This window comes from Alligator sinensis, unplaced genomic scaffold (assembly GCF_000455745.1).
Source record: "Alligator sinensis unplaced genomic scaffold, ASM45574v1 scaffold419_1, whole genome shotgun sequence".
Taxonomy (NCBI): Eukaryota; Metazoa; Chordata; order Crocodylia; family Alligatoridae; genus Alligator; species Alligator sinensis.
Genome location: NW_005842360.1, coordinates 278,981 through 299,646, shown reverse-complemented (window position 1 = coordinate 299,646; position 20,666 = coordinate 278,981). Strand labels below are relative to the sequence as shown.

Below are 20,666 nucleotides of genomic sequence, written 5' to 3'. Positions count from 1 at the left end.
TTCCCTTGAGTATTCATCTCTCCACTCTGGGGGTGTGTTGGTGCCTGCCAGGAGGTCTCCTGCAGCCCCTCTCTTCTGGGAGCTCTGGTCCCTAATGCACTGCCTCCCTCCTGGTGCTGGGTTTTATATGCCCCAGAGCCTGCCCCATTGAGTCGGATGACTCCCTAGTCCTGCACAGGTGTTTCTTCCTACATCTAGTGGGCAGCCTCCTCCTCCCTGTTGCAGTTTAGCCCTGCTGCTTGCTGGCTTAATCCCGTGGCTGCCTGGGAATCTGCCTTATTCCTTCAGTTTATTATTCTGCAGCTGGTTTCATCTCAGCTGCCTGCCTACCTACACAGCCAGCCTAACCTGTTGTGCCTTCCCCTTTTTAGTAACAGGGGCCTTTGGCTCTCTGTCACACACTGCCCATTTGATTTCTGCCCCCCCACCCCAAACTTTAAAGCCAGCTGCCTGGGAGGAGCAGTGGCATTTCTATTCAGGCAACCTTGAGAGAGTCAGTAGACTTGATGGTTCACGTTACCTTCTCCCTGATTCTTGCTAATCTCTCTCCATTCTACAGGTATTAATGACCCTCTGTCCTTTTAAAGGGTCTTCATGTTTCACTATTCAAGGTATCCTTTCTTCTGCAATTTTACTTAGCCATTCCTGGTAGCGTCTCTCTTCTGTTTCACAGCCCTGCAAATTGTTTTTAGTTCTAGCTAAAAACTTTATCTCGTGGTAATATCAACTCAGGTGTAGAATTGACTGTCAGTCAAGTATTGTACGCACTGTCAAGACGCCCAAGAAGGCTAGATATTGTTTTTTGAATCTCAGTAAAAGATGTATGGTTAACTATAATGATTATAGGACTAATGATACAATATCCTTTGACAATTTTTTTGCCTGGTTTGTTGTGTACTTTTAACTAGTTTATATACATACTTTAGCAACTCTAGTAAACTAGTGCACACTCCAGTGCACTAATTCCAGTTATTTGTTTTTGCTTTGATCTTAAATTGAACAATATAGCGCTAGCTCTCTGCCATATTAGTAAAACTTCTCATCTCTTTTTAATTGGAGAAAAATATATGTGTTTGTATGTGGTGTTGTATTGCACTACCTGTACCCCTCTCTTCAAAATCCTAGATCCACTCAAAGTGGTGGGCAATCACTTCCAGCTGCAGTCCAGAATGACCCATCTTGGGTCAGGGTTGGGTGGGTGCCAGGATCTGCCCATAGCTGCTGCTGCTTCTCCCCTTGGCAGCACAGAAAGAGCACTTGCAGGCAAAGCCCTCTGCTGCCAAAGTCCCATATCTGTGGACCATAGGTTGCCAACCCCAGCTTTACAAAATCAAAATCTAGATTTGGAGATTTTTCAAAGTACTTACGCAAATATTTCCTTGCAAATACCTGTGTTCATTATTAGTAGCAATCATTGTCTTTTATAATGAAATTTAAGTCCTGCAGTGCCTAAGTGCAGTACAGACTCATGTTGATCACCAGTCCCTTTTCTAAAATGCTCACTGTCTAAATAGAAAAGACAGACTAAGGGTGGTAGGGGGAGTAAGCATTATCATCTTCATTTTACATAAAGGAAATACTAAGAGTCTTTCCCAAGAGTGGCAGAGCCAGAAAATGAACTTGAATCTCTTGAGTTTGAGTGCCATAAGCACAAGCCTTTCTCCTGCCCCTCAGACCATTCTTCTTGGCCAACTGAATGAACCAATTACCCATGCTAATTTGCAGTTTTCATTGCAATTGGTGTTTGCTAATACTTTATTGAATAGCAAAAAACCTCCCCTCGCCCTCCCAGCCCCCACCTCCACCCAACCAATAAAACCGCTCCTTCTCCTACAGACAACACACAGGTCTTCTTCAGGGTCATACTCTTTTCAAAAGTATATTTCATACCCTGCCCTACTCAGGGCATATATGGAATACATGTGCAGTCATTTGATGAATTACAACAGCTTTAAAGTGGCATTCTGTGCGTGGCGGGGGAATAACTGTGAAAAATGACAAATAAGATATCAGTAAGTGAATTAATTCTCCTCTTATAAGCTTATTTGCAGCTTTGGTTCATGTATACATCATAATACTTTGATCTAAGACAGATGTTTAGCTTAGGCTGGTAGCAGACAGATGACCATGGCTAGAGTACCATACCTAGAGATGCAGGTTGTGTTTTATGGAAAATAACTACAGCTCAGCTTTGTTTCACTTGAGATGCTGGATCTGTGTTGCTTTTCAGAATCCATCTTGTAAGAGGCATTAATGTTACACCTGACGAGTTTTCCCAGCCTTGGGGGTCTCTACTATGGATCATGCTTAATGAAAACACTGACTTTTTGTTGCAGAGGCTTGTATGATTATAAGCTGTAAAATAAGAGTTGATGGCTATTTTGTCTGCTTATCTTGAAATCAGTTGTTTTGCTTGGTGCCTTTTGTGGAGAATGTAGCAGGGACTAAGATTCTTCCTATCAGCTTGTTTCAGGCCAATGTAATACGGATATACAGTTGTAAGCAATTCCTGCTTCAATGCTCTTTTGAAAAAAAACCCCAAAAAAACAAATAGGGAAATAAAATGAATGTCAGGCCTACTGTATAGATGGAAACTCACTTTCTTCTGCACTCTAAAAGCTGTTAGAGTAATTTCTTCTGAACCTCTGGGTTACTTGAGTGTTCTGTGTATATTGAGACTGATCTAGCACATTATTATGAGTAATAGCTTGCATTACAGTGGTTCCTAGATTCTCTAACCAAGATTAGGGTATGATTGTGCTATGCAGTCTATAAACACATAGGCTAAGTACAGACGATCAAAAAGCCGGAGGCTGAATTGATTCAATCTTTGCAGGTTAGTCCAAGCCAGGGGCTGGCAAAATCCAGCCCGTGGGCTGCATCCAGCCCACCAGGCAATTCCATCTGGCCTGCAGGGCCCCTGTTTAACCCCTGGCCCTCGCTGCCCCTCTGGAAGCCAGCATGTCCCTGCAGGAGGTGCAGCTTTGGTTGCTAAGCAGCTCCCTCTCCCCACCCCAGCCCCAAGCCAGGGGCACTGGAGACAAGAAGCCTCTGCCTGGCCAAGGCTTTTGCTGGCCACCCCATGGCTGTTCCCAGCCTCTCTGCCTGCAAGCCTGGCAGGCCGGGGCCACAGACTCCTTGTGGGGAAAAGGGAGCAGGACCGTGGGGAACCATGTGCTATGGGGCTGTGTTGGACTGGCCTCGCACACTGCAGGAGCACAGGGAGCCATGTGCTTTGGAGTTGGGTAGGGCTGGCCCAGCACGCTGCAGTCAGGGACTGGGGTGGGAGCTGTGTGTTACGGGGCTGAGTGGGGCTGGCCCCACACACTGCCACCTGCGGCTGGGGGCTGGGGTGGGAGTGTGGGGAGCTGCACGCTATGGGGCTGGGTCCCCCCCCAAAATATACAAAAGTAGGACTGTATTTTGAGCTTCTAGATACACTATGCAAACACATAAATTGCGATACAAATATTTGAAAAATAACATTACCATTAAGTTATAGTAGATGTTTGATTTTTTTTTTTAATTTTTTTTTTTGATTTTTGTTTTATTTTTAGTACTTTTTTTTTTTTCCAATATGGTAGCACTCTCCCTCCCAAAAGGGTTACTTCCAGGGCAAGGGAGGGGCTTCTGGTGGCAAAGATCAGGGTTTAGGGGTGGGTCCCAACATGGCGGCCAGGGGGCGGGGCACCCATCAAGGGGTGGGGCTATCCTTGGGACCCTCAACAGCTCACCAAAACTCATTACGTGGACCTCCAGCCAAAATAATCGCCCACCCCTGATCCGAGCTGTGTGCTCACCAAAACTCATTACGTGGACCTCCAGCCGAAATAATCGCCCACCCCTGATTTTAGCTGTGTGGATTGAACTGACAAGCAAGTGAACAGACATTCACTTTTGATACCAGAAATGCCACCACAAGCCGAGCCAGAAGCTGGAGGGACGCTAGAGCATGCCTCCCTGCTCAGCTGGAGCAGAGAGTTTGGGCCAAGGCTAGCTCACCCACTCTGTGAAGAGTAATGCAAGGGGAGGTGCAAAGCATCCTGGGGTGCTGGGGGACTGTGAGTTAGTTTGAATCTGGAGGGGATCTGGGACAGAAGTTCAATAAACCAATTTAACTTAAATCAGTTAAGTCTGATACTACTTCCATCCAGGCTTATCTTAAACCGGTTTTGGCCGTTTTGAAAGCAGTTTGTGTGCTGAATTTCTGTTGCATTACAGCTCTGAACTGGTTTCCAATCACTTATACTGGTTTGTGTGTCATTTCTGTCCCTAGCCTTCATGACAGAATATTCCTGCCTTGGAAAGCTTATAGTGCTATGAGTAGATCCACTGAAGTCAGTGGAGTAAGGGAAACATTTTCATAGCTTGTAGAGCACATCGGGATTCTTCAAAATGCCTTGACATCCCAGTGAGCCAAGCTTAGGTAAAAGGGTTTTGTTCACATACTAAAGGGCTGAAGCCCAGTGGGGCAGAAAGAAGGGGGTTTTGTTCATAATATATTTAGTGTTGGGCCACTTGCAGGGTCATCTCATAGCAGGCAGTGCAGAGTGTGCTAGCATAGATTTGGACAGGTGCATCGAACCTCTAGCAACGGCTCCATTCATGGGCAACACGGTGACTCCATGTTGCCTTTAGAGGCCTGCTGCAAAAGTGATCGGTAGCAGCATCCAGATTGGAGCATGGGAATCCTGGAGCATCCCCTCATGCTCATTCCTACGGCACATGTCTGCGGGCACCTGGGGGTCTTTGCTCTGCCACTTGGGGTCCAACACCAAGTGGTAACACTTTAGTTGGGGTGGGGGGAAGATATTTAAAGATGTCGTCATTTTTTAAATTTGAAATTTAGTGGTGGATAAGTTTTAAAATCGCCCAAACCTTCAGTTATAGTTTGGCTTTCAGGTGTATTCATATACTGTACTTCTGTGATTTTTCAGCTTTAGCTATATCTCTCAAGGCTCTGCAGCAGCATTCCCTCTAAGCTGTGTGTCGTGCGGAGGCACGCCTGGCAGTGTGGCATGAGCGCGCATGCGTGGCTGCGCACGCCACAGCTTAGAGGAAGCGCTGCTTGCTGAGAATGGCAGCCACGTTGTATTTGGTCCAGTGCAGACTGTCACTGGGGAGAGCTACACAACGTCCTTTCTCATGGAAATGTTTCAATATTTCTCCCTTGTTTTGTTGTTCTCTGAATCTAAAACAAGCCCTGTGTGGTTGCATACAAAGGATTTGCAGGTACTTCACTTCTTGAATGGCTGAGATCCAGAGGCACTTGGCCTGAGTATCCAAAACAGTCACCACATCATAACACAAACATTACTATTTCTGATGCTTTGTGCAGCCAACCCAAGTGCCTCTGCATATTTATCTGGTGGCAGAGGAGGAGTTGCTACTGTAGCTACACAAGGGGGAAGATTTTGTACTAGATCAGTAGCATTGAACCTTTGTAGACCTTAAGGCCGCCCTCGGAAAATGCCAGCTCTTAATTTTCCCTTTTTTTGACTACAGAAAAATAGAGCAATTCTTCTGTTGCAGAGAACTCGGTAAGCTCACAACAGGCTGGAATGGTTTTAACACTGTAGATTCTTATTTGAAATCTCTGGGTTTATCTTGGGAATCATGTTTGCACACCTAACACTGTTAATGTTAGTGCCAGACTACGGCACCTGGCAGCACAGTTTGGGGAGGAGGCAGGCAGCCAGTAATGGTGAAAGAACAGGTTAGGGACCATTTAGAAAAGCTGGATATATACAAGTTCATGGGCACCTGAGGGTGCTGAGAGAGTTGGCTGATGTGATTGCAGAGCCATTAGCCATCATCCTTGAAAACTCATGGCTATCAGGAGAGGTCCCAATTGATTGGAAAAGGGCAAACAGTGCCCATATTTAAGAAAGGGAAAAAGGAGGATCCAGAGAACTACAGACCAGTCAGCTTCACCTCAGTCCCTGGAAAAATCATGGAGCAGATCCTCAAGGAATCCATTTCTAAGCACTTGGAGGAGAAGGTGATTTAGGAACAGTCAGCGTGGATTCACCAAGGGGAAGACATGCCTGACTAACCTGATTGCCTTCTATGATGAGATGACCAGCTTTGTGGATGTCTACTGGGGAGACCAGTAGATGTGGTGTACCTTGATTTTTCACAAGGCTTTTGATACTGTCTTCTGCAACATTCTCACAGGCAAGCTAAGGAAGTACAGGCTGGATGAATGGACCATAAGACGCATAGAAAACTGGCTGGGGCATTGGACCCAGAGGGTAGGAATCAATGGTTCAATGTCTAGTTGGCTGGTATCAAATGGAGTGCCCCATGGGTCAGTCTTGGGGCTGGTTTTGTTCAATATCTTCATCAACGACTTGGAAGATGGCATAGAGTTCACCCTCAGCAAGTTTGCAGATGACACCAAGCTGTGGGGGAGTAGCAGATACACTGCAGGGAACGGCTACATTTCAGAGAGACTTCCACAAATTGGAATATTGGACCAAAAGAAATCTTCTGAACTGCAACAAGGACAAGTGCAAAGTCCTGCACTTAGGGCAGAACAATCCCATGCACTGGTGGGGGCTGACTGGCTGGGCAGCAGCTCTGCAGAAAAGGACCTGGGGGTTACAGTGGACAATAAGCTGAATATGAGCCCTTGTTGCCAACAAGGCTAATGGCATACTGGGCTGCGTTGGTAGGAGTGATGCCAGCAGGGCACAGGAAGGGATTCTTCTCCTCTATTCAGCACTGGTGAGGCCATATCTGGAGTACTGTGTCCAGTTTTGGGTCCCCACTACAAAAAGGATGTGGACAAATTGGAGAGAGTCTAACAGGGGGCAACAAAAATGGTTTGGGGGCTGGGGGACATGACTTATGAGGAGAGGCTGAGGGAACTGGGCTTATTTAGTCTGGAAAAGAGAAGACCGAGAGGGTATTTAATAGCAGCCTTCAACTACCTGAAGCGGGGTTCGAAAGAGGATGGAGCTGGACTGATCTCAGATGGAACAAGGAGCAATGGTCTCAAGTTGCAGCAAGGGAAGTTTAGGTTGGATATTAGGAAAAACTTTCTTACTAAGAGGGTGGTGAAGCACTGGAACAGGTTACCCGGAGAGGTGGTGGAATCTCCATCGTTGGAGTTTTTTAAGGCCCAGCTCGACAAAGCCCTGGGTGGGATGATCTAATTGAAGATGGTCCTGCTTTGAGCAGGGCGTTGGATTAGATGACCTCCTGAGTTCCCTTCCAACCCTAATTTTTCTATGATTCTATTAATGTTGCGTGGCACCCTTGAAAAGGAACTCAAGGCACCCCAGAGAATCGCTGTATGTGATTGAGCTATTCACTCCAGACAGACAGTTTATGTGTTCTTATCTGCTAGCCACATAGCAACACAAGTAGATGCCTCAGACTCTAAAGAAACAGTCCCAGAAAAAAGCTTTGCCAAGTACTGCTGTGGATTTGCTGCTTTTTATTTCATATTGCTTAGGTAATAAGGCAAATTGTAAATGACCGTGTGCTAGTATCTCTGAAAGGGAGTGGGCTGTATTTGGAATGACTGTATTTCTTTTTAACAAGAAAATAAAAATTAGGTTTAATTCCCTAAAGACTGATTCTCTATGGAGGATGAAATCAGTTGGTGTTCTGGGAGTGTGATTAACTATGTTCTCTAACCTTTTTGTAAATCAGATGAAATAGTATTTTTCATGTTCATGATTCAAAAGTGAAGGTCAAAACCAGAATCCTGAAAAACTGTGGGTAGACATATTTGTATGGAGAGATGGTAGCTACTGCTAATAGGTTGCATGTGGGATAGCTCTGGCTCTTCCTTTGCTGCACTAATCCATGGGAAATAGCCCCGTGGAGAGCAACAAAAATGATCAGTGATCTAGGAAGCATGACAAAATGAAAGGGTGTAGGAACTCGGATTATCTAGCTTGGAGAGCAGAAGACTGAGGAAGTACTTGGTAACAGTCTCCAAGTATGCAAAAGGGAGTGATGCTGATAGACTATTCTCTGTGTCTACAGGAGACAGGACAAGAAGGAATAGTCTGAAAATTCAAAAGGGGCAATTTAATTTGGATATTATAAAGAGCTGTCTAATTATGAATGTGGTTAAGCACTGGAACAGATTTCTATCATTGGTTTTTAAGAGCAGGTTAGGTAAACACTTGGCGAGGTTGGTTTAGACCAGGGACGGGCAAAATGCGGCCTGAGGGCCAGATGCGGCCCACCAGGCCATTCTATCCAGCCCGCGGGGCCCCTAAAAAATGTAGAAAATGAATATTTATCTGCCCCCGGCTGCCTGTCATGCAGCCCTCGATGGCTTGCCAAAACTCAGTAAGCAGCTCTCTGCCCAAAATAATTGCCCGCCCCTGGTTTAGACAGTGGGTGATCCTGCCTTAAGCAGGGGTTGGACTCCTAGGGCGTGTGTAGTTGAAATGGGGGCCCTAAACTGAAACAGTGGGTTTTAAAAAAGCACTGCCTCAATTTAGGGGCCTTTAAATCCCCATCTTGTGCACATACCCCACTGACTTACCTGCCTCCAGCAGGGAGAGGAGGGTGAGCTGCCAGCAGGCAAAGAGGTCCCTGCGCTGCGGGGCCAGGGAGGGGAGGGGTGCTTTCCTCCACGGCAGCAGAAGCCCCCGCTCCCCAGGCGGCAACTGCCTGCAGGCACCAGGCTCAGGTAGTCCCGGGGGGCACCACAGCCATGGAGGGAAGCACCAGGCCCCTGCACAGTGCAGGCAGGCAGGCTCCGGGGGGTGCGAGGGGTGGGGTGTGGATCAGGCTTGCCACTTTTCTTGAGCGGAGCCCGCTTTCCCGGGCTGCTGCCAGGCTGCCTGCAGGGCTTCCTGCAGAGCCTCTGAGCTGCACAGAGCCCGATGCTTTGCTCCGCAGCTGTTTTAGTTTGCTGCACCCCAAGTCATTTAAGGTGCATTATGCCGCCAAATTTCCTACAGCGACTGGAGCTGATGCAAACGCCAACACCATATAAGTATTGCAAAAGCATTTAGCCCAGTTTAAAGTGTGTTGCACACACTTCCCTCGTTTCGTCTACACACAGCCCTTGATGACCTCCTGAGGGCCCTGCCAGCCCTATTTTTCCAGTGATTCAGTGGATGAACCTGAATATAGTGTCGGAAATGCTGGAATGTAAAGTGGGGGCAGGACTTAGTTAGTTTTCATGGGGTTTTTTAGGGGATATGTGGTTACTGAAGTAGCTGCTGAAGTATACACCAAACAACCCCGCTGTTCAAAGTAGAATTCTTGCCGTTATCACGCTCCTTTCTCCCTTCCTTTTTCATCCTTGTTCTTAAAGAGATTCATGATTTGTGACAAGCGTTTAAAAGCTTGTTCAAACTGTATTTAAAATTGAGCTTTCTATTTAATTACACTTTCAAGTGACTGACATCTTTGTCACATTTCTTAAAACAAAATTACAAAAAGACAGGCTGTGTGTATGTATTTTGGGAGTAGCGGGTGTGTGACCATACATGGGAGGTAAGAGAGTAAGACTGCAAAAGAAGGGCTTATTCCATCTTGTTGGGCATCAGCAATGGGCATAATGCTGATCTCCCTTAGCACTGGTGTAAATTGGGAATAACACCACTGAAGCTAGTGTGGTATTGATGCAGGTAATGTCCAAATTGGGGCCAGTGTGTAATTAATAATAAACAACTTGACTTCTGTGTAAAAGGTCAAAGCAAGCTGCTGTCACAGTCGCGTTGTACATCACTGGACACAGTCCAGGGTGCTGGTACCCTAACAGATATGTGTTAGAATTAATGGGATAAAAATTCGCGTAACGGGATTCAAATTATACACGTAGCAGCCCCGTATTTTCTAAGGTGATTAGTAGAAGACAGCTGTAGGCTGCATATGATTGTTTTCTATTCTGGACCAGGGTGGATTGATTTAAAAACATGGCTTTTAATCAGGAGTTAAATCAACAAGTAGGCAACCTTGATTTCAATAATCAGTTTTAATCTCGTTTTGCATTTTTACTTTTTAGTTATTTTCCGAAGGAAAGCTTGATTCTCTCTGGTTGATAATCATTAAAAGGCGTTGATTTGCAACTAAATATATCCTTTTTCTATCCCATTTATATCTATACACATTTATTTAAGCAGTTATGTAGCTTAAGATGCATTTATTCAGATCCTTAGTATTTATATTTTTCTGTTGGAAAATGGTGAATGATGGATTTATTTTTAACTAAACAGTTTTTTTTTCCACTTGCGATTTTGTATCAAGCTGTATGTGGATAGAAGGTGGAATGCAATTAATACTCAAGCCGCGTTTTCATGGCACTGTTTTTTTTCTTAGTTCCGTAAATAAAGCTATCTTAAATGTATTGGACACAAGCAAAAAAGTTTATCGAAATACATTTTGCACTTCAAATGAATTTATTCCACAAAGGACATATTGTCTGTAGTTAATGAATTGCTTGATTGTTTCTGGTCCCTACATGCTTCAGGTTGTCAGAATCAGTAGACTTCATATTTTGGGTAGTCATAGATGGGAAGAGAAACAAGCTCCCTGTTTTTTCATTTGCCAGTTGGTTTCTTAAATTTGAACGACCCAGTCATTTAGCTGAGCTAACAGAATAAACTGAAATGATGCAAATGTTCTTTCCGTCCTTGCAAGAGAGGCTATTGCTACCAAACTGGATTAGCACTGCAACAAACCTTGGTTGCAGGTACCTAGCCAGTGACTTGTGTTGCTCCAGTAGTTTGATTTTTTTCCTTACAACATTAGCATCAAAACATATGGCCTGCTACTTGCATATTTTGCTTACATTTACTATAATTTATTGAATGAATTTAAAATTAAACTAGTAACAAATATGATCATAATTTCAAATATGACTTTATATGGTTTTATTTTTAAAGGATTAGTATGTTTTAATTTTAATGAACTCAAAAAAAGTTAGTTAATTGAATGCTTTTAAAAAAAAAAAAAAAAGTCTCCATCCTGTTCCAGACCTCCTTTAGCACTTTTTATAGTCACAGGTGACCGGTGTGTAGGCTGATATACCCATCTGTCTGCTAATTTCACATGGCTAAGGGCATTCCATGGTATTTTATTATCAGCTTCTCAGAATATATTGGACAGCAACACAGCTGCTTATGTACTGTTGAAGCCATTATGCCCACTGAAACCACATCCTTATATGCCTTCTCTAACTTCACTTTGCCGTTAATTCTATTGCAAAGAAAACTGTGTGTATGCAACAGCCTCACAGACCATACCTGCCTTGTCTCCCTGTGGTGCCCCAGCTGCTGCCAAGAGGCATGCTCTGCAACCTGGCATTGCATGCCAAATCCCACAGCTGAGACAGGTACTTGCCTGAGACAGGAGAGCTTGAGAATAGCTCTTAGTTGCATGCTCAGGGCTGCTTTTAAGCTAACTTCATAGCCTCAATTCTGGTTTTGGTGTATGCTGAGACAAGAGGTGGAGCAGGGTTTTTGGCGGCTTTCCCAGGCCCAGCATGGAGAAGGTTGAGACCCGTCCCTAGTGATCTTTGTACTGCTGATCATAAGATCATAGAAATTAAGGGCTGGAAGGGACCTCAAAAGATCATCAAGTCCAACCCCTCTGCTCTGGGCAGGAATACTGCTGAGATCAAAGGGGGATTCTTTTGCAGGGCACATGAAAAAGCTTTTTTTCTCAGCAGGATGATGTGAGATATGTCCCCAAACTCTTGCTGGGAAGCCCCCAGGAGCCATGAAGGGCGGTGTAGTGACACAAAGGCAGGGGTGGTTAAGGACGGTTTGTTCCCAGTGTTGTTTTCTGACCTGTGTTCTGTGCTGCCGTACTCTATAAATGATATTTCAAGTGAGGTCACATGTATGATCTTTTATCCCTTCACAGTTGTTTTAAGGGACTCCAGTAATTTTCTCTTTCCTTTTATCGTAAAACTATTTTCTGTTGATCTAGATACAGAAAGCAGAAGTTACTCTTAGCTGACTTGTAGCTGGGCTGATTAAATTCTTCCTATATCCTTTGCAAATGTTTTGTAACTAGTTTTGGGGTTGGTTTTACTTTTCCTTCTGGATGTTTTTAACTTGTTTACAGCTGCCTGGTTTTTCTCTGATTTTTTTTTTTTTCATGTGCCTCCTGCAAGACGTGTTGGCCGTACCTTTGCTTAGGATTTCTCGTTGTGTTTTTTTTTTCTAGAGAACCCAGTGGAGAGACTTTTTTTTTTTTCTAGAGAACCCAGTGGAGAGATTCTTTCATGCCACATGTTTCCTGCGATCCCTGACACCGCAGCTGTCTTTGGTGTCATCTGAGACCTTGAGCATCAGGCTTAATCATGGGAGATTCTCCAGCTGATGTGATGGATGGATGTGTAGATACATGCTGCAGAGACACTCAGACAGAACTGGCAGAGCGAGTAGCAGCTATAGATGTGGCTGTTGGCCCTGATATAAGTGACCAAAATTCTCAAGAAGCAGAAGAGGAGAATGACGCAGTCTTTTCAGATAATGTAAAAAACATCCAGAGGAATGGGATCAGCAGTGGTACAGGAACAAATGAATCTTTGCCTTCCCAGGAAGATGATGATGCCAACCAAATGAATGTTCCAAAGAGAGGTCCCACGAGACCTGTCCTCTCCAGTAGGAAGTTCTCTCTTCAAGAAAGAGCTACAGGAAGCTTCCTGGGCTCTACCAATGCCCCAGGATATGGTCCTTATGCAACAGGACCTTCACCACGGATAGTGAGGAGACCAACAATAGAGTCTAATCGAGTCTCCATATCTGATGCAGAAGTAAGTTTCTTTTCTGCTGAAATGCTGATGCAATGGTTGGGTTGATGTCTGCTGGTAGGAAACTAGCCTTCAGAGCTGAGCATTTTGGAAGTGCTTAGCTCCACAAGTTAAAAATGTCTGAGAATAATAAGAATCTGCAATAAACAATGTGCAGCTTTGCACAGCTGGTAGCCCTAAGTGACTGTATCTACAGGAACAATCATTACTGTTACTATCAGTGGGCCACCTGATTGAATTGGGCTTATTTCAACAAGCCCATTAATAGTTTCACTGAAACTAATGCCTCCCTTGTTTTTATACTACTTGAATATCAGAAGTAGCAACATTATTGCTTACATTTGATAGCCCTTAATGATGTTGCTTTTTTTAAAGGGTAGCCCTTCAACTGGAGTTGAATAGATTTCCATAGGCTTTTTTTTAACAATGTAGTTTATATGCTGTGGCAGTTCAGGCATTATTATTATTTTATGGGTGTATGCATGTGGAAATAAGGCAATTCCCATCAAACTCTGCAAGCACGGATGTGGGCACTGCAGATGCTATTTGATTTCTTAGGGAACATAAAGATATTGGGATTCCCTTTCCTGATTTTTATTTTTTTAAGCACATTTTTATTGACTTATAAAAGTAGTTTACCAGGTAGAAGCTAAGGTTCCTCAGGCAGTGCAGCCAGGACTGCATGGGTCCTTAGGCAGTTCTGTGAATACTGAGGGGGAAGCTATAAAGACTCTATTCAGATTGTGCAGTCCTATTTCACACTTCAGAGCCCACCATATAAAATGAGATATGCAGCAGTCTGTAGCGATACTGCAGGCTGTACGGCACTTGAATAACTGAGGAAGTCCTTGCAGACCATGCTGAAACTTTTTGATAGGGCTCTCTTTGAGAGCAGGACATGATGAAAGGCATGCATTCTCTTTGTAAGCTGTGTAACCCACTCACAGGATAACACAACTTCATTTGGGCCTTCTAAAGCTTCTCTGGCAAAGCGCTGGGGAATAGCTTATTGGTAGGAAGAAAGGACAGGGATGGGCTGATCATTTCCATCTATAATGTGTGGGATTCCAGGATGCATAAATGAGAATCACCGCCAGATTTCTCAAGACCTCGGCTCCAAGACTGGTTGTAAATTCTTTTAAATTGGGAAATGCTGGGGCTGGGAGAGAGGCCTGGAGCTTGAGGCTGTGGCAGGCAGGCAGGAAAACAACAGCAGCAGTGGGAGGACAGTCAGCAGCCAGAGGCACAGCAGCTGTCTGCCTCCCACCCCTCTGTCACCTCTCACTCAATTCCAAGATAAGGGACTTTTCCTCTCATGTTAAATGAGAGGAATATGGGAGGGGGGCTGACTTTGTTTTGGAATCAAATAAATACGGTATTGGTTGGAGGAGGTTTTTCATGTACAGGATGGAATACCAGGTCAAAGCAAAAGAAATGAGAGGATGAGACCCTCACTCTAGCCTGGCTGTTAATTTGGGGATTAGGACTCTTGTTGTAATGTAGGAATTGGATTTAAAGAGGCTTAAACCTTGGTTTTTCACATCGCAAGGGAATGTCTAAGAGATCTTGTTTTTCTTTTTTGGTGGAAGAAGAGCAACTTCCAAATACTGAACCTCTTTCACAACATGGAATTTGTGTTTTCAGCCTCTACGTACTTTCTATTTGGTCACTTTGCTGGTGCTGAGCTCTTTGTAAAAGCTGTCCTTGCTTGCGGACGCCAAATACTTTAAATAACTTCCTGGTTTTATTTCATTTTGGCCAGCACGTACTTCTTTTCCCATGTTCTTCTTCCTCTTTTGTTTCCTGTTGCCCTTTCATGCTCCTCTTTATTCAGTTCCTTCTTTCTCTGCTGCTTGGGGCTGGACAGCTATCAAGAGAATGCAGTTCAGTGACAAGAGGCAAGGATTTCTTAGGGTGATTTTTTTTGGGGGACCAACTGTATAGTTGGGATAAAGTTAGACAAGTTTCCAAATGCAAGACATTCTTCCTCCAATAAGATATCACCCTAAGAAATCCTTGCCTCTTGCATACTTTCTGGACCATCATGGCTACAACATCACGCTTACACTACCATTCAATGACAATTAATTTTTAGGGCCAGATTTCATCATCTTCTGTTGCTATAGATTATATGAATATAGGGTTTCCTCCTGCCTCTTCTCTGTGGCATGGAGCTTGCCTCTGTCCATGGAGAAGAGCAAACAGCATTTGGGCACTATGCTGAGCGGGGCTGAGGCTTCCCTTCTCCTTGCAGGGTGCTCTTCCTACAAGGTCCCTCTGAACCACTGTAGCAGAAATGCCAGACGATGGTAGAGAAGAGGTGGTGCAAGGTGGAGGAGTGGCCTGTGATTACACAGGTCTTATGGCCTTGCCCTGCAAAGAGGGGTTTGCTGCTCCAGCCCTGAGGTTGCAGTAGGAAGGTGGTTCTCAACTAGGATGCTGTGGCACGCTGGGGTGCTTTGAGAGCCTTTCAGGGATGCTGCAGGGTGCCATGCCATGCACTATTAAGTGTGCAAACATTATTCACAAAATAAACTTACAGATTGCAGACAGAAATTCATAGTGTTAAAAACATTCAATCTGTTATGGTCTCTCTGAGTGAAAGCTAAGTGCTGGCATTTTCTAAGAGATGCCTTGAGTCTAACAAGGTTGAGAACCACTGCAGCTGGAGGTGGCAGAGCCAAAGGGCTTGGCGAGTCTTCACTCCTACATAACACCTGGTTATATGCTCCAGAAGAGGGCAGTTTCTGTGGGCTTTCTGACTTCAGCATTGCTGGCAGATACCCTTTCTCCTTGGGGGCCACAGCTGTAAGATGGCAGAACAGAGTAACTTGGCCATGTAGGGCCTAACTCTGCAACACTCCTGTCTCATGGTGTCTTCAGGTGCCTGCATCCCTGAATGTAGGAGAGTTCAAGGGCTAACAGGTGCTCAGGAGTGCCCATGATGGGCCTAGGGGTGTCTGCATTGTTTGCTCCACAGAGAGGGTTTTACTTCTGTCATTGGGGGAAAGGCAGTGAAGGGAGTATGGGAAGATGAGTGGGTGATGCCAAAGATGGGAGTATTCAGAGCTTGTTAGGAGGGAGAGAATGGGGACCATCTAAGGATGGAGAAAGGGATAGTAACATCAAAAGCTTCAGAGAATCAGCTGAGCAGATGCTTTACTGTTCTCAGTTGATACTTAAGACTAACTCCTAACATCTTCTACCTATGTAAACCCACTGTAGGCAATGGAGTGTCATTGAGGGGAGACTAGGTCCATGGACTTACAGTATATGGACACGTTGTGGGCTTTGAGACCTTTGCAACAGAAGAATTGCTCTATTGGTTTTCCATAGTGAAAAAACAATTGAAAGCCAAGAGCGGGCATTTTCCAGGGGGTCTAACAAGGTTGAGAGTTGCTGGGCTAGAGCAAGAGGCTGGAAGTCCAGACTCTGGGTTCTAATACGAACTCTAATACTCGTGACCTTCATGAGCAACCTGGAAGATGGGAGGGAGTAGACCCTCGCCAAGTTTGCAGATGACACCGAGCTGGGGGGAGTAGTAGATGCACTGCAGGGTAGGGCTAAGATTCAGAGAGACCTCAACAAATTGGAGGATTGGACCAAAAGAAATCTCATAACGTTCAGTAAGGACAAGTGCAAAGTCCTACACTTAGGATGGGCTGGGGACTGACTGGCTAACCAGCAGCTCTGTGAACAAATTGGAGAGAGTCCAGCGGAGAGCAACAAAAATATTTTAGGGGCTGGGGCACATGACTTCTAAAGAGAAGCTGAGGGAAGTGGGCTTATTTAGTCAGGAAGAGAAGACCGAGGTGGGTGTTTAATAACAGCCTTCAGCTCCCTGAAGGGTGGTTTCAAAGAGGATGGAGCTAGACTGTTCTCAGTAGTTGGCAGATGACAGAACAAGGAGCAATGGTTTCAAGTTTCAGGAAGGGAAATTTAGGTTCAATATTAGGAAAAACTCTCACACGGATGGTAGTGAAGCACTGGAACCAGGTTACCCAGAGAGGTGGTGGAATCTCCATCCTTGGAGGTTTTTAAGACCTAGCTAGACAAAACCTTGGCTTGGATGATATAGTTAGGGCTGATCCTTTGAGCAGGAGGTTGGACTAAAAGGCCTCCTGAGGTCCCTTCCAACCCTAATTTTCTATGATTCAATGATGTCAGTCACCTTTGTAGCACCTTAGTTTTTGCCATCTGAAGAATGATGAAATCTGCTTGCTCCCTCTGTAAAGCACAAACTATTCGTTTAAACTGTTGCTCTTTTTTTTGCAAGTCACTGTTGCTGTGGATTAGGAATTCATTGTACTCTAGCATTAACAAGAAGATATCTGAATGAAGCAGACTAAGGGTTTAAGCTATTCACCAGCTCCAGCAATGTATTTTAATAACAGATTCCAGGAAGCCTATATGACTTCCCTACATCTTTGTTGTTATTCTGCAGTGATTTTTACTGTGCTGGGAATGAAGCTTGTGTTTAAATGTGTTTCACAGTAATTGCAGGGGAATATATTTTATAACAAGCTCTGATCTATAGAGAAATTCAGACGACTCAAAATCCTCTCGTATTAAATCAATATCTTGGTCAATAGACATATTTTTGGCTTGGAAAAGAAAAGGCTTAGTTTGAAATGCAGATGCAGAGACTTCTATTTCCCTGTTCCAGCAGCAGTTTTTATCGTGCAGTGCTGCATTTTTAATGGTCACTTCGATGCAACTATTCAGAGCCTTGCTACACTGCACCTGAAATACTTAATAAGGCTGCATTCAGTGGAAGGCATCATTCATATTAATGGAGAGTCAGTACAGCACAGAATGGTACAAGGATGCGTTGGGAGGGAGTCTGCTTCAGAGGGTCCCTGTGCTGTTTTTCAAAGACAGCAAAATGATGATTTGGGTTTTAGAGGAAGTCTTTAAATTTACTAACCCAATCTTGCAGTCTATTGTTTCCATTTTTGTTCTTTATGATGTGATTTTGCTATACAAGCTGTTCTCCTTCAAAATCCTTCAGGTGCTCCCACTCCCTATGCTTCTCTGTCCAGAGACTTTAATCTTTGTCATTCAGTGTATTTTTTACAGAGCCTACCATGATAGAACTCAGAGCATAATGGGAATTGATTATTATAGAAATAATAATGATGGTATCTTCTTGTTGTTCACTTTCTAGGCCAGTTCGAACCTGGTTTACACTCAGTGGAAACCCTTGTACCACAGGCATTTTCAAAAAAGATTCCAACAAAAGTGCTCTGCAGTTGATGATACTATACCTTGTGTTTAATTTTCGTCTGAATATTTGGGAAGTTAGAACTATTGCTGGGACCCATGTGTACAGTCCATGTTGAGATGAGAAGATGCTCCAGGAAAGGTCTTGGATAGGAATGCGTGGTCATTCTCAAACCACAAAACAAAGGACACGGACCAGAAAAAGAAATGGAGGTTGAACAAGGGAAACCTATTATGACAGGGCACTGAAAAGTAAGCATTACAAATGGTTGCTTCCACTTCAGAGAGCAGGATTTCCCCAGTCTTGTAAGAGGTGGTAGGCAGAACAGAAAGACGGGCAGTTGCATGGAACTGAGCCTAAGCTGAATGCTGGGTAATGATGAGGAGCACATGTTTGATATCTTGAGGAGAGACAAGACAGCAAATGACTAAAGCAGTGAGCAACCATCCTTTACACCACCTCCCTGAGGGCTCTCCTCGGGTAAGGATGGACATCATGCTCAGGTAGTTCCTTTCCTGGCATGCTTTCAGTCAAAAGGGGAGAGGCACAAGAGATGAAGGTGCTGCAAGAAGTCCAGGGGACAAACGGGACTTTTCAGGCTTACATTGTGGTATCATTTAGTCGGTCCTCATGGAGCTTCACCAAAGAAGTTAGCCATTAGGATGGATTTGAGTGAAGAAGGGGTAGTGACTTGGCGGAGTGGAGTCACAGGGGCAGGTATTCAAAGGATCTTGGCTGACTCTACACTGAGACTACGGGGGCGGGGGATGAGACCACTGATAGAGTGATCACCAGGGATTCTGGTTTTCTCTGATCTAAAAAAATCCCCAATTTTTGGTTTAAAAAAAAGTAACCCCAAATCCATGTTTTTCCATGATTAAAATGAAACACCATTATATAGATATAGCTATATATTAGTGGTGTTTCATTTAAATCATGGAAAAATGTGGATTTGGGGTGGGTTTTTTTAACTGAAAATTGGGGATTTTTTAAAATTAGAGAAAACCAGGATCCCTGGTGATCACACCATACTTAGCAGCTGCTTCTGTCTTCTCTGATTTACTGAGGAAGTTTGAACTGGGGGGCCAGGAGGGAGCTGAGGGTCTTGCAAGATTGCAAAGCCCCAGGTTGCAGTGCAAATGACCTTTCATAAGTTCGTTCCACACACACTTGTAGTATAGGCTTTGGTGACCTGCATGTATTAAGGCAGTTTTGAAGCTGCTCTTTTCTCTTTGCATTGACTGCTTGGAGACATCAATCAATGTCTTTCTGGAGGCAGTACATCCATCATTTGGAGCTAGCAGTCATTACAGTAAGTTATAGTCGTAGCAAAAATGAAGATTAAATCTGTGAACATCCAGACTTTGTCAGCTACACATGGTCAGGTTTCATCAATCGGAAGCCAAGATGGATGGTGCAGCTGTACACTGGGACGTATCAAAATGTCCTGTGTTATGCTGATTGCGATCCAGGATTGGCTATGCTTTCATTAACCAACAGTAGTGGGAATTACAGCAGTTCAGTGCCTTGCCACCCATAACCCGCTTTATCTTTAATTTAGAGAAACTCTAGGAAATAGGCTGGAGGGACCAGGAGGGTAGGAATAGGCTGGAGGGAAATAGGCTGGAGTCATCTGTCATGGACCCCTTACACACAATCTGTGGACTGCCAGTGGTCCATAGACCACAGGTTGAAAACCACTGTACTAGGCCATGAGGTCTCCTTCAGTTCTAGCTATCCATGAACCCAGTTCACAGCTTCCTCCCCATTACAGATAACATAAGAGGAGGGATTGTGGTGGGGAGTTTGCTGAAGTTCTCCTTTGACTGTGATGATGGGACTGAAACCTGATTTATTGTGAGGATAACACAGGTTCCCGTACTTGGGAAATGACTGGAAATGGGAATTTCTCTCTCTGAAAAATCTCATTACAGACTGACTTTGAAGCTCTTCATCACCATATCTGATGGGGCTTTTATTATACAAAACTGCAGAGATGTGACAAGTGTAAGGACACAGGTTTTCTAAAATACCACATTAGAGCACTGCTCATTGAAAATGCATTACCCATTCTTAACTACTTGCATTCCCCCCACCACCTCCCGCCCAGAAAATCTGTAGGCAGCTCAGGAAAATATCATGTGGGGCGTGGGTAGAGTTCTGCAGAAAAAAAATAAAGGCCTGTTTCCCCCATTTCCCTCATCTCCTTGACTCCTCGCCTCCCAACACTCCCTTATGTATTGTTAATTAAATTATATTTCTCTCCTCCAGATTCTCCTGATTGACTGAAGCGTCCTTTTATTTCTTTCACTCCATTCTCTCTCTCGCCCCTGCATCTCCTTCTGCCTGGTGGTTTAAATCCCCCGTTTTCCTAGAGCCTGCCTGTTCTCTCCACCCCCTAGGATCATTGATAAAGTCGTTCCAGCTGCTTCTTGCTCATGCAGCTCAGTGTGGGTTGGTAGAAGGTTACAGCAATATGGTGCTTAGCAGAAGCAGAGCGGATGAAACCAGGTAGGTGTGTGGTTGCCTTCTCCCTTCTCAGTGCTGCTGCAGCAGAACTAAGGCTAACTGGTTCAGGAAGCAAGAATGAAGACGGACATGGCCTTTTTAGTGATCTGTTGGCTACTTTCCTACAGTTGGTATCCTCAGCCTAGCCCCAGGGACACCTGAGTGTGGTTTACAAATTAGGAATAGGAATCC

General features: G+C 44.4%; 1 protein-coding gene across 1 annotated transcript in view; it reads left to right on the top strand.

The window, feature by feature from the left end:
* CAMKK1 (calcium/calmodulin dependent protein kinase kinase 1) overlaps positions 1-20,666 on the top strand; it is a 213,547-nt gene that overhangs the window by 71,464 nt on the left and 121,417 nt on the right. The window contains exon 3 of the mRNA XM_006029150.3: positions 12,188-12,745. Coding sequence (XP_006029212.2) covers positions 12,290-12,745 — 456 coding nt within the window. The 5' untranslated portion in view covers positions 12,188-12,289. The remainder of the gene's footprint in view (positions 1-12,187; positions 12,746-20,666) is intronic.